At 51.1% G+C, this 13,137-nt stretch overlaps 1 protein-coding gene across 2 annotated transcripts in view; it reads left to right on the top strand.

Moving 5' to 3' along the window:
- The window catches only part of SH3PXD2B (SH3 and PX domains 2B), an 86,293-nt gene that overhangs the window by 17,181 nt on the left and 55,975 nt on the right, over positions 1-13,137 (top strand). For both annotated transcript variants that reach the window (XM_081035505.1, XM_081035504.1), the window contains exon 2: positions 9,973-10,053. In XM_081035505.1, the coding sequence (XP_080891631.1) occupies positions 9,973-10,053 (81 nt within the window). The remainder of the gene's footprint in view (positions 1-9,972; positions 10,054-13,137) is intronic.

The following is a 13,137-nucleotide window of genomic DNA, read 5'->3' as shown; positions in this document are numbered from 1 at the left end:
TGTTTGTAAAGCACCCCGCACAGGCCAGTGTAGCGGCATGTGCCCCAACGCCGGCCCTGATTCTGTCTTGGGCCCCCCTCACCTTGGCTCTGTCATCCCTCAGTTCCCTCCTAGGTCTCAAAGGCGTTGTGACATTTGGCTGCGTTTCTCTGGGAATAACTGTAATGTACTCTCTCTAAAAGGATAACCGCGCTCTTCAGCACTTCCGGTGGCAATGCCAGGCTGCGGTGTTGGGAAATCAAACACAACAGGCTGTTGCGATCCTAAGGAGAGGTTGGGAGCCGACCTACATAGGCCAGGTGTTGGGCAGACAGCTGGGGAGGGCCGGCACCTCGGAACCAGAGGGCGCTCTGGGCTCCACGGGGAGCAGCAGAATCACGTTTCCCTGAGCAGAGCCTGCCAAGCCGCCCAACTGCCAGGGCTCTCGACTCACTCTCGCCCTCTCCTCCCGCCTGCTTTTTCTCTGCCTCCCGGTTAGACTGTGCTCCTCCCCCATTGGCCAGAGCTGCGTGTTGCCAGAGAAGTGACCTGGAGCCCTGCCAGTTATTACCAGGCTGCTCCGAGCACCTGCCAATCTGGAAACCCAACCGGTGTGGGGGCTTGATTGGGACGGGGCAGGGTCGCACCCAACTTTGAAAGGGGCTGTTTTTCACCTGGGGCCTGTAGACTTCTGGGCACCCTGCAACATACTCCTGGGAGCCTTCTCTGCGGGAAGTGGGCTCATCTGGATCTTGAAACTAACACTGCTGCTGACTTCAGGGCTGCATGTGCTTTTGTACTGCCATTGCTTTGGCTGTAGCACAGGACAGCTTTCGGTGTCCTGGGCTAAGGACCCGCTCCAGAAACTGTGTGGCCTCTGAGCCGAAGCCTAGCCCCTCAATGTGCTGCACGAGAGACAGTTTGTCCTCCCTCTACCTAATAGCTCTGCTGTTCACATCTGGTTCCAGCTCTCCTCCCTGTATGTGTGGCCTTAGCAAGTCCCTTCCCCTCTCTGACCTCATAATTCCAACTATACAATAAGCGATGGTCTAGAGCAGGGTTTTCAAATATGTTAAAGTCCTAGAAGCCACTGCTGTCGCCTGTGGAGGCCCAGGAGGATTGTGGGCAATGGAGGAGCTCAGTCCTAGTGTGGAGGCTCCACAGATGGCTGCCTTGTGCTGGCGCGGACTCCCAAGGTCTGGTGATTGGGTCTGCAGGGCGACACCCTCTTCCATATACAGAAGAGCTCAAAGTGGCACTGCCCAGTGGAAACCAGGGTAGAGAGCCCAGAGACTTGCCCTCCTCCCCAGGACCCCGGGGCTTCTTGCCGGCCGGTTTGATTGGCGGCCTAATCACTTCCAAGAACTCTCCAGATTTAAAGTCATCTGTGCAAGTCATTGTGCGGGAGGCCCAGAGGGCCATGAGGATCTCGCAAAGAAATCTGAACACTGTCATGAAACTGGAAAGAGGCCGCAGCTGAGAGTGTAACTCAGAACAAATCGCTGCTCCTCTCGTCCCCTCCTTACCCCCCTCTGTAAAATGGGAGGTGTTGGTTTAGGTCACGGATGCCGGGCATGCACATTGGCCATCCGGTGCCCATGGCAGACATTGCTAATGGATCACTCTGTCTTGCTGATGCTCCTTTCTCCCAGCCCCTGCAGGAAAACAGCCCCAATCCCCGTGCCCCACTGGCGCTCCCTCTTTAGATGTTTTGCTCCATCTCCCAGGTCATTCCAGGCCGCCCCCAGCATTGCAGAGCCAGGAAAGAAAAGGCTTCCAGTTACAGAAATGTTGTGGGCTCATTGGCGTATAAACAACAGAACTCCAGATGGAGTGAGAATGGCAAAGAATTCCACGAAAACAGTACCGCCCTCATTCCCGAGCCTCCCCCCACCCCCGGCACCAGCACAGTGATTGACATGTCTGCAAACCCCCTGTACTATATAGTCTGAATTCAGTAGTTTTCTCCAAATGGACTCACTTTTTCACTTAAATTATTTTTAAGGGGAAACTTGAGCTGTCTACCATACATGGAAAACCAATAGCACTTGCTAGAAATAGGAAACTAAATACGAAGGAAAAAGAAAATCAATGTGTTGAAGTTTTTCCTGGCTAGTGTTCCTGCCCTGAGGTCTTCTGTCCCTTCTTTAAGAAAAGAGACCAGCAAGTGGTGGAGAGGGTGTTGAAAAGCCATTCTTGCTCGCTTTCTGAGCCAGCCTGGTACGAAGGGAGTGGCAGAGACTAACTTTCTCACTCTGGTATGCCTATATTTTAGTGCTGAGTCCCCGTATCACCTAAAGGTAGCTCCTTTACTCCTAGAGACACAGTGATTAAGGAAAGATTATCATCTTGAAAAGCCCTGGGACCAGACCTTTCCCCACCCCCACTCCCAAACCCCCAGAATCAAACCTCTGGCCGCTGCAACAGGTGACCGATGTGCCGCCCCACTCCTAATTGCGAACCAACTTGGAATTTCAGCCCCACCAAATAGCTTTGCAGAGCAAAGTGAGGTTGGAGGACGTTCCCTTGAGCCTCAGAGATTTCATTCACGAGCAAAAAGACCTTTTCATGTTTTCAAGTTCACATGATGAAGACATATGAGATCACAGCGCCCCTGAGGCCCGGGGTGGGTCAGCAGCTGTGTTATAGCGCCCGCCTGGGGGATGGATTCTGAGACCTGTCCCAGAGCTGCGGCCACGGGCAGAGATCGGGGCCAGTGGGCCTGCAGGCACAGGACATGGCACGTAACCAGAGCTACTGGGGGCACGTGGGGCACGCACCCCATTTCTGCCCACTGCTTAGCTTCGCCCAGGCCCGGCCCCTGGTGTTTCTCACGGTCCGCTGAGCTTTGTTCTGGTTTAGACCTTAATTCATGGATGAACTGCCCCTTTGACTGTTGTCACTTGGAAATGGGACCTGAATTTCTATGTGCCAATGGGGGCCCTCCAGCACCCCCACTCCGTTGGGCTGGGTTGGACCTTCCAAGGAAGGTGAGGGTGAAAGGGTTAGGCAGCATTGATCCAACCTTCTCCCTCCGGTCCCAGGCAGAAGTGGAGATTCTAACCAACGCAGATTCCATTTCTGGAGCGCTAAAAGTACATTGCGTTCAATTTGTACAATTGCCCACGAGGTAGAAAGGACAAGCACCCTTAATCCCCATTTTCCTGAGAAGCGTGGAAGCTCAAAGAGGCAGGGAACTTGCCCTAACTCTGAGGTCCGGGCCGAGGCCTCACTGCCGACTCCCCTTCCCCCCACCCGCACGCTGCCACTTATGCCATCAGCTGTCCCTGCACCCAGTGGGTGCTCTGGTCTGGAAGGATGTTCCAGAGGGACGGCCCCACGACTGAGCTGTGGTAATGAGAAGACGCTCTCCTGGCGGTCAAGGCCACAGCACGTTTCTTCCTGTCCTCCTAGGAAAGTGACCCCTTTTGTTTTCTGATTATAAAAGAAAAGACATTGTAGAAAATCTGGAAAATACAAGAGAGCTTCAAGAACAGAATTTTTAAAAGTCCTTCATATTCCTACCAACCCAGAGCAAACTGTGTGTGTGTGTGTCTGGCTTACATACGTACACACATTTATATACGGTACAGTCAGTCTGCGTGATTCACACATTCCATATTTGGGAACTGGTCTACTTGCTAAAATCTATTTGTAATCCAACATCAATACTCGTAGCACCTTTAAAGTCACTTGCAGACCTGGGCATGTGCATAGCAGCCAAAAATTTGTGTCGCCCGATGTGCACGTTCCTAGCTGAGGTTGAGCGAGGTGACATTCTACCTTTTTGCTTCAGCTCTTATGCTCTAAGCGAGTGTGTTTTTCATGCTCTCTTTAGTACCACATTTTTCTTTACATTTTGGTGGTGTTTGCTGGTCATTTATTTCACCATTTAAAATGGCTCCCAAAGGGGGCACTGAAGTGCCTGCTGTCTGTGTTCCTAACCTCAGGAGGGCTGGGATGGGCCTTACGGAGAAAGTACGCATGTTAGAGGAGGTTCGTTCAGGCGTGAGTTACGGTGCTGTTGGCCACGAGTTCAGTGTGAATGAATTCATAGCGTATGTGAAATAAGGTGTCTGAACAGAAACACGCAAGGCTGTGTATTGATGGGTTGTCTAAAACGTGGCCAGAGGCTCGCAGGACCCTAACCCTCTACTTCCCCTCGAAGCAGCAGTGGTCCAGTGTTGGCTCAGTGCTCGCGATGACTTCATAGAACGTGACCACTACATATGATACTTGCATGTGAACACACACACTCACGTTTATACATAATGTACGTAATTGAGGGGGATTGAGGTTACATTGTATTAGCCTGTTCTTTCTATCTACCTAGTACCTGAGCTTCCCCTGTATATCATACAATGTTTTTTAGTTGCACAAAAACCCTCTTCGCGCCAAAAGGGGAATTAGTGGGAAGGCCCAGGACCCTGTCGTGTGTCGTAGAAGCCATCGGTGGACCGGCTGGCCCTGGAAGCAGGAACTGGAGTGCTGGCGGGAGCCACGCATGGTTCTCCCTGCCTCTCTGCAGACCAAATGTCTGTCACAAAGTGTGGCTGTGGTGGCTCGGGATGGAGCTGACGTATTTAGGTCTAATTCCAGATCCCTGAGAGACAACCGATTGGCCTGCCTGGGCCAGTCAGCTGTGGCCGTGGCACAGGCAGGACAGGTGGTGCTTTTCAAGTGTGGGGTCCACAGACGAACTGGAGGCATCTGCCAGAGGGCTTCGTTTCTGTTTTCTAAAAGCAGTCTAAGTTGAAGAAAAGTGACTTCTGGAGGCCCCAGGACAGGGCAGTTCTCAGAGAACAGGGTCACTGTGACCCAGGTGACAGGATACCTAATCCCATCCTTGAACAGATTGGGTTCTCTGACCTCCTAGGGCAGCTCCTGGCAAGGTCAGACTGACCCAGGACTCTCTGGGACAGTCCCCAACCCTAATAGAGGAGGAAAGGCCACGGCACTTGAAGCTGGCACCACACAGGCCCAGTCTGAGGCCCAAGGGTAGGAGGCGAGAGCGCCCTCCCCACAAACACCCGTGGGGAGAGCACAGGACCCTGACTCACCCAGCAGCTGGGGGACCTGACCTGTGCCCCAGGCTCAGAGGAGCGGGGCCTGCATACCTGGCACCGTGGAGGGCAGTACCTCTGCACCCCAGTGGGGCCCAGAGAAGACAGTGGGAGAGGCAGGGCCCTGGGAACATGGGGTGGTGGGGACAGGTGGGTGGCTGTGGGAGGTGTGTCAGTAGAGGCAGTGAGCAGAGACGAGGTCTCCCTCAGTTTTATGTCCCGATGATGATAATGACACCTTCTCTTTATGGAACATTTATCATATGCAAGACACGTGCTAAGCGCTCTACATGCATATTCTCGGTTAATCGTCACCCCAGCTCTGAGGTTGATACCATTACGATCCCCGTTTTTCACAGAGGAGTAGCTGAGTTGCACAGAGGCTAAGCCATTTTCCCAAGACCACCCAGCTAGTTGAGATGGCAGCAGAATCCGGGCCGTCTTAACCCCTGCGCTCCACAGCCTTCCGGCAGGCAGGCGCTCACAACAGTGAGGAGAACGCGCGGGCATCACCCTGCTGGCCCACAGTCAGGCCGTGGCCCAGCTGCCGGGGCAGGGGCAGGATCCCCTGGTGCAGCTAGGCCGGCGGGGCTGGGCGTAACCTGGGCCAGTCTCTGCGCTTCGTACATGGGGACTTCAGACAAGTCACTGCATTGCTGAGCCTCGTCTTTCTCTGGGAAAGCGTGGGAAGTGGGAGCCGGGCCTGCGCTTGTGGGGATTTGGGAGAGACCAAGGCCCACCTCTAACCCGCTCGCCCCTTGCCACCAGTTCACCTCCTCAGTGACTGAGACGAAGTAAAGTAACCCAGGATTTCTGGCTCTGGTGACACTGAGCCCTAGTGGGAAACCCAGGCCTGGAAAGCCTGGACTTTGTGAATCACAGTGGCCCCACGGCTGAGATTGTGTAAGAAGGGATTTTGATGGTGGCCAGTTCCTGTTCAAAGCTTCCTGTGGGGCAGCAGGAGGAAACCCTGTGTCCCTCAGACGCCAGTGTGGTCTCTGTGCTTCCTCATTCCCAGAAGGAGGGAGTCCAGCTGTTCCCTGAGACTTGCTCCTCTGGGCATAAGTTGGGGGCGAGGGGTAATGAAGCAGGACAGTGGGCAGAGGGGACAGGCAAAGGGGTGGGACGAGCTGACAGACACAGCCAGGCTCCCTTCCCACAGACCACAGGTCTCCCAGGATGGGCACTCCCGTCTGCGAGGGCTCGACCTCCCTGCGTCTGGATTTCTTCCTCATTTGCTCACAAGACATGGATTTTCCATCGTGCTCATCACCGGACACCCAGCACTCAGTGAACAGGACAGGCACGTTCCCTGCCGTCATGAAACTTAGACCATAGTGGGAAAGCATACACTCAGGCAGTGCAGTAAAGTATGATTGTGATGAGGAAGTGGGTGCCAAGGAGACATTTGTCTGAAGACCCAACCTTATATCGGTGAGGAGGGAGCAGTCAGGGAGGGCTTTCTGGAGGAAGTAACATTTGAGCTACGCCCTCAGTAGACTTGTGGAACATGCCACTTTCTGGATTTGTCTGATCGTTTCCTTCTGGTGTCATTCAGCTTGTTCCTCTGTCTATTTCCTATAAATTGAAACTTAGGTCAAGAGGCTTGATTTCAGGTTAAACATTTTGGCGACAATACTCGTACTTGCCAGAAAATATTGCGTCACTTTGGGGGCCACACAGTGTCTGACTGTTCTTCTATTGGTGATGCTATTTGATCACTTGGTTAGTTGTGACTGCCAGGTTTCTCCATTGAAAAGGGACATGTTTTGCTGGGAATGGAATCGTGGGCAGACAATCATGTGACTGTCCTGTTCTCCAGTGGCCTTTCACCCAGCGGTTCAGTGTCCACCAAGAACTTTCCCGGAGTGGCTGTGCCATCTTGCCTTCCCACCAGCAATGTATAAGAGTTCCAGTAGCCCCACATTTTTGTCAGCACTTGTTTTTGTCTGTATTGTTTTATTTTAGCCTTTCTAAGTAGATGCCTGGTGATATCTCGACATAGTTACAATTTGCTTTTCTCTAATGGCTAACGATGTTGAACATCTTTTTGCACCTATTTTCTATCCACATATTCTCTTTGATGAAGTGTCTGTTCAGATCTCTTGTCCATCTTGTAACCAGGTTGGTTGTTTCCTTACTGTTGAGTTTTGAGAAATTTTTTAATGTGTTCCAGATAGAAGTCCTTTCTCAGATATACAGCGTGTGTTGTGAAGGCTATACCATGAAAAAAGTTTTAGTGTCATTTCCAGAGAACATGACATAAGCTATGTAAGTCACTAAAAGAAATCTGCTTTTTAAAAAATTAGTCCTTTTTTAAAATTGTGATAAAATATACGTAACATACATTTTACCATTTTGGCCGTTTCTCAGTGTACCGTTCAGTGGCATTAAGCAGAGTCACTTTGCTGTGCAGATGTCACCACCATCTCCCTCCGGAGCTCTTCATTTTCACAAACTGGAACTCCATGCCCGTTACATACTAACTCCCCGTTCCCTTCCCCCAGCCCCTGGCACCCACCAGTCTGCTGTCTGTCTCTGTGAACTGACGAAGGGCTTCATATGAGTGGAATCATACAGTGTTTGTGTTTTCGTGACTGGCTTATTTCACTCAGCATAATGTTGTCAAGCTTCATCCGTGTTGTGCCATGTGTTGGAATGTCCTTCCTTTTTAAGGGTGAATATAATGGTATATGCCATAATGTTATATGCCACATTTTGATTGTCTGCTCATCTATCAGTGGACACTTGGACTTGTTCCTCCTTTTGGCTGTTGTGAGTGTGCTGCCATGAAGAAATCCAGTTTTCATTTCTTAATGCCAGTCCACTGAGTATTAACTTGGTTTATGATATAATCTAAACGCCAAGGTTGATGTGTTAGGATTGCTTTGGTTACAAGTAACAGAAACTAACTCAAACTGGCTTAAACAAGAAAGGGAAGATTTTGGTTTGTGTCAGTGAAATGTCCAGGATGCTGGCTCCAGGGGAGCCATCGTGTGGCCAGGGACAGCAGTGCTCTGGTTGGCCAGGCCTGGGACACGTGCCCACTCCCTATCCCAAAGACAAGGGGAGGTAGAGGGGTGGTCTTCCAAGGAAATCAGGTGCTATTACAAAAAGAAGGAGAAAGGGGGTACAGGTGAGCAGGAATATTGGACAGCTGCTCTGTGCACACCTCGTGTGTGCCAGGCGTTGGGCAGGGCCCCACGTATGTTAGTCATTGTGGTGGATTATCAGGGGAGATTATTGTCCCTGTTTTAGTGAGGACACTGCAGCCGGAGAGGTTGGTACCTTGTGAGACTCGCCCAGCAGCAGGGCTGGCATTGGAACCCAGTGTACATGCTCTCTCACCAGCCCCCAAACCCTGGGCAAGGCCAAAGCTTTGTGCTAGGACAATTCTCCTTTAAAAATTAGATCTGTGCCTAAAAAGGCAGACACCAACTTGTGTTCAGGGGTTGATGCCAATAAGCCAATCAGGCCTGCTGCAGAGTCTTTGTACTGTACGTACAGAACTTGAAAAATTGTACACAAGAGAGCAAGAATGAATTGTGTAAGCGGAGTTTTTTCCCATTTACGAGTGTATGCTTTTTGTTGGTTTAAAGAAAAAATACAATCTTTGATGATCTTTCCTTTTTTCCCCCCTTGTTTTTTAATCCACATTGGTATTGTCTTAAACGGTTATTCAAACTTTGCTTAAACATCTCCCAGTGATGGGGACCTTTGATGTGTTATATTCTGGGCCTCCCTCTTGAGTGTCAGAGCAAAAGTCCCAGGGCTGACTCTCACTGGCTCTGATTGGCCCTGCACAGGTCATGTGTTCATTCTTCAACCAATCACCATGGATAGTGAACAGTACCCACCTCTGTATCTAAGGGACTATGCCGAGGTGGGGAAGGAGGTTCCCAGAAGAAAAGTCAAGGTGCTCTGGTTGGAAGAAAGGTTAATCAATACTGGGCAAAAAGTAACAGAGGTCCACTGCCCACGTGTTATCTTCATTCATGTATGTGTTGTTTCTCCAGCTAACGCTCGGCTCACAGCGGGCAGGAGCCCTGCCTGTTGCCCCCATGGCGTCTAACAGCACTGAGTCCTCATGTTTTAATTGGCAGAACTACCCTATAACAACAGATAATTTGTGCGAGCCAGGAATGGGTTATATTGTGCGGATCGCTTAGCCTTTGAGTGTCCAGGTGGTGTCCAGGGCCGCCAGTCCCCAGCCAGGGGCTTCTTGACCTCGTGCTGCCTCCTCCGTTTGCCCAACTATGACATCAGTGTATTTTTTACTTTCTGTGTGTGTCGTGACTTGTGATAAAAATTGGAAACATGGTCCTGTGGTTTGTAAAGTGGTTCCCATCCTCAGTCTCCCCAGCTCCTCACAGTATCCCATGAAGCAGATGCTGTTAGCCCAACTCTCAGATGGAGAAATTGGCACTCAGAGGGAGCAAATGGCCCGGGTCCTAGTTGGAGGAAATGCTGTGATGTGAGCATTTAGCTTATGAGCAATATAAGGAGGCTAAGAGCTGCAGGTCCCTCTGACTTCTGACAAGTCAAAGTTTTAAGAATGACTCTGGTAGAACAGCCGGCCCCGGGGCTCTCTGAATTGAGTGGGGAGCAAGAAATCCTTACCCTGCTGAAAATCACAGCACCTCCTGAGCTGAGCAGGGTACTAACACTTTCCCATACTTGGTTTCACTTAGTCCTCGGCACAACTCCCAAAGGTGAGGGTTATTGTACCCATTTTATTGAGGAGGAAGCAGAGGCTCAGAGAGAGCAAGTAACTTGTCTCAAGTCACACAGCCGATCAGCAGAAGAGCTGAGATTCAAACCAGGACTTTGTGACTCTGAGCCCTGTGCTTTGCTCTTAAGTCCTGGAGATGGTAAGCGTGCCCTCCCCCACTTTGGTATTAACACCTGTGTCCTCTGTCCCTCTCTGCAGGTCTACATTATCCGGGTCACGTGGTCCAGTGGCTCCACTGAGGCCATTTATCGGCGCTACAGCAAATTCTTTGACCTCCAGGTAAGGACTTGGGGCCTCCGGTGAGCTGCGGCGTGGGAAAGACTTTAATTGGACTTCCGAGCCCCGACACGATGGCCGTACAGTATTCTTTTTATTTCCTAGAATTAAAAATGACACCCACGCCCTCACGTTAGCATCACATGTACTGAAATTGGAGCCATACAGTGATTAGCGTGGACGAGCACAAGGATGACAGGCAGATCTGTGGAGTGTGCCGTGTTAATGAGAGGTGTCCGTCACGGTGCGACATGAGTAATGTGCCTCATCGCTTTACGCTGTGTAGTCAGTCTTTTCCAAATCAAACGAAGGCTGCTTGTTGACTGCTCCAGAATAGAGGGCGATCTGGAAATCTGTGGCTTTGGAGTGCAGATGTTGAACTTGTGTTGTGAGCCGTCATCGTGTTTGCTGCTGAGCTCAGTTTGTTGAGCGGGTTCAGAGCTCTTGGGGCCATTCCGCTCTGAAGACAGGCCCACATCTCTTGCTCACTTTGATCTCCGAGCTCAGCTCCTGAAATGCCTGCTGAGCTCTGAGGGCACCATGCTCACCCCCGAGGCCTTGCGTTTGCCCTTCCTCTCCTGGGACACACCCCTGTGCCCCCCTAACCCACGCGTCGGCTCAGGTAACTCCTGCTGCCCTTCAGGACTCTCATCCTCTAGGAAGCCTGGTCTGACTCTGTTCTCCAGCCAGCAAGGGCTGCCTCCTCTGCACCTCACAGCTCTGTGTGTCCCTCTGTCCTGACTCTACTCAAGTTGCTTGCTTGTCTGTCTTCCCCTCTAGACTGGGACTCTAAGGACAGGAACCATATCTTCATCTTCTCTCTCCTTAATGTTTTATTCAAGGATTCAAATGTGTCCAGTCAGGTTTGGTGAATGAATGAACGAATCAACGAATGAACAAACAAATGAACAACCACCATGAGCGCCACCAGTCTCATAGGGTGCCAGGCAAATGTGGACAGCTCAGTGTAAACCCATCCCCACTGGGGTAAAAGAACTCTAATCTGTGGGGCAGTAGCTTTATCTTGACGTCACCAAAAGCCAGCAACTCAAACGAGTGTGTCTGTATGAAAAGTCACAGGGCCCAGTATGACATAATAAAGTCCTTTAGAAAACATGGGCCTCGGGAGTAAATGGGAACTTGCCCAGCTTCCTGAATCCACAAGTTCTCCTTCCTGAACCCATGAGACAGTGGTGAGGGACTTGTCACTTCACAGGCTTACACAGGACTCATCCTGAACTTCCTTTCCTCTGTGTGCCAGTTAGGACACTTCAGTTGCACATGACAGAAACCCAACTCAAACTGGCTTAAGTCAACAGGGATTTTTTTGGCTGGTGCAACTGAATATCCTTGAAGAAGAAACGTTGTGGGCTTCAGGCACAGCTTGATCCAGGGTTTTCCTTTGTGGCCTTCCACCCAGCTCCTTCCTCTTATTCTGCGCTCCTCCTTCCATGGTGTTGGCTCTGTCCTCAGATCCCACATGATTACAAAATGCTCTGGGCTCACACTCAGCAGGAAGGATTGAAAGGTCACTTCCCTGAAGTCCCAGCAAACATGTTCTTATGTTTCATGGGCTCATCTCTAAGCCTATAAGGATGGTTGAGGACTGTGGGCTTCTGTGGGTCCCTACTCTGCCCCTGCAGTCGGGGTGGGGAATGAGCCCTGGAGAGAGCAGCTGTGATCAGATGTAAAGTCAGCATCTCTGGGCCGGCAGAAGACAGCCCTCGTCCTCCCCACACCAGCCTGTCTCTTCGCCTCACATGTTCTCTCTGATATTAACTACAGGCCTCCTTGGTTGTATGGACCTAATCTGTTCTTGGGAGTGTTGAACAGAGAATTTTCAGAGCCTGTGTTTCGTTATTTTATAGGGGGAGGGGCAATAACAATGTGCTCCTAACCTTTTCCCCAGAGATCTCTAAAATCATCTCTAATGCCTTCCTAACAAACTGCCAAGAGTCATTGCGTAATGTAAAGCAATTGAGACAGGAGTACGGAAATATTTAAAATGTAATGAACTCAGTGATGTTTCGTGTTCACAGTGTAACAAAATCCCAGGATCGTATACAAGTTATGTTTTTCTTCTGGACTGCAGCAAGCAGGTACTGAATGTGAATACACAAAGAGGCTGTACGTTAAAATGCTAAGATACTGTCTAAAATGGACGTGGCAGGAGCAGGCCCGGGCAGGGAAGGGCTGAACCCTGGGGGAGAGGAAGGGCAGAAGATAGCGGTGAGCCCAGTGCCTTTAACCGCCATGAGCAACAGACACAGTCCTGAGTGAGAATGACCGAGAGCCACACCCGCTTACCCGGGTCCCTAACAGCAGGTCTGCAGATGAAAGCGTGAAAGCTGGGTAAACATTTTGCAAGTTGCTAGACTGACTTTTCATGCGCTGAGGGGCTGCAAAGGGAGGGCTACCTGTATTTTGCTTTCAGAGGCCTCTTACCTGTGTGAAACCTCCAAGAAAGGACGCAGGAGGCAGAGAACAATGACAAGGGATTGCTCTCCTAGGAATTCTGGACACCAAAGAGCAAACACCCACTCGACCAGCTCAGAGAGGAAGAGAGATATAGGGGCAGTTTGATGGGAGGAAGCAGGTGTGCCCCCATGGAACCCAAAGTAGGAAATGCAGCTGGCCTCACTGCTCAGAACCGGAGACAGAATGACCCCCCAGAGGCCCAGCAGCTCACTGGCTGGGTGTCATTGTGGCTGCAGGATCTCCCGTCGCGCCTGCCTTCTTTTCCCAGCAGCCTCTCTAGACCAGCTTCCCACACTTGCCCATTGGCCCAAGTGTGGAAATGCCCTTCTCTGTTGTCAACGCACTGCAGTTTCCAGGTGCTAGTTCCGGTCTCCAGCAGAGAGAATCTGATTGTCTGAGTCCTGGGTCAGAGCCGACCCCAAGCCTGTCAGCTGTGGCCGAGGTGGGGCGTCCTTGGTACAGCCTCAGCTCTCAGCTGGAGGAGGAGCTTCAGTGAGAATGGCATGAGTGGAAGCCCTGAAAGTACACAGGGAGATGGCGGGGTGTGATGGACTCGTTCCCTGTTCCACTGCAGCCCAGGCCTTCAGACCTTGACTTCTGGGCTTAGAC

Source organism: Rhinolophus hipposideros, assembly GCF_964194185.1.
Source record: "Rhinolophus hipposideros genome assembly, chromosome: 23".
Lineage (NCBI taxonomy): Eukaryota > Metazoa > Chordata > Mammalia > Chiroptera > Rhinolophidae > Rhinolophus > Rhinolophus hipposideros.
The sequence above is the reverse complement of the archived record's forward strand: the minus strand, read 5'-3'. Positions and strand labels throughout refer to the sequence as shown.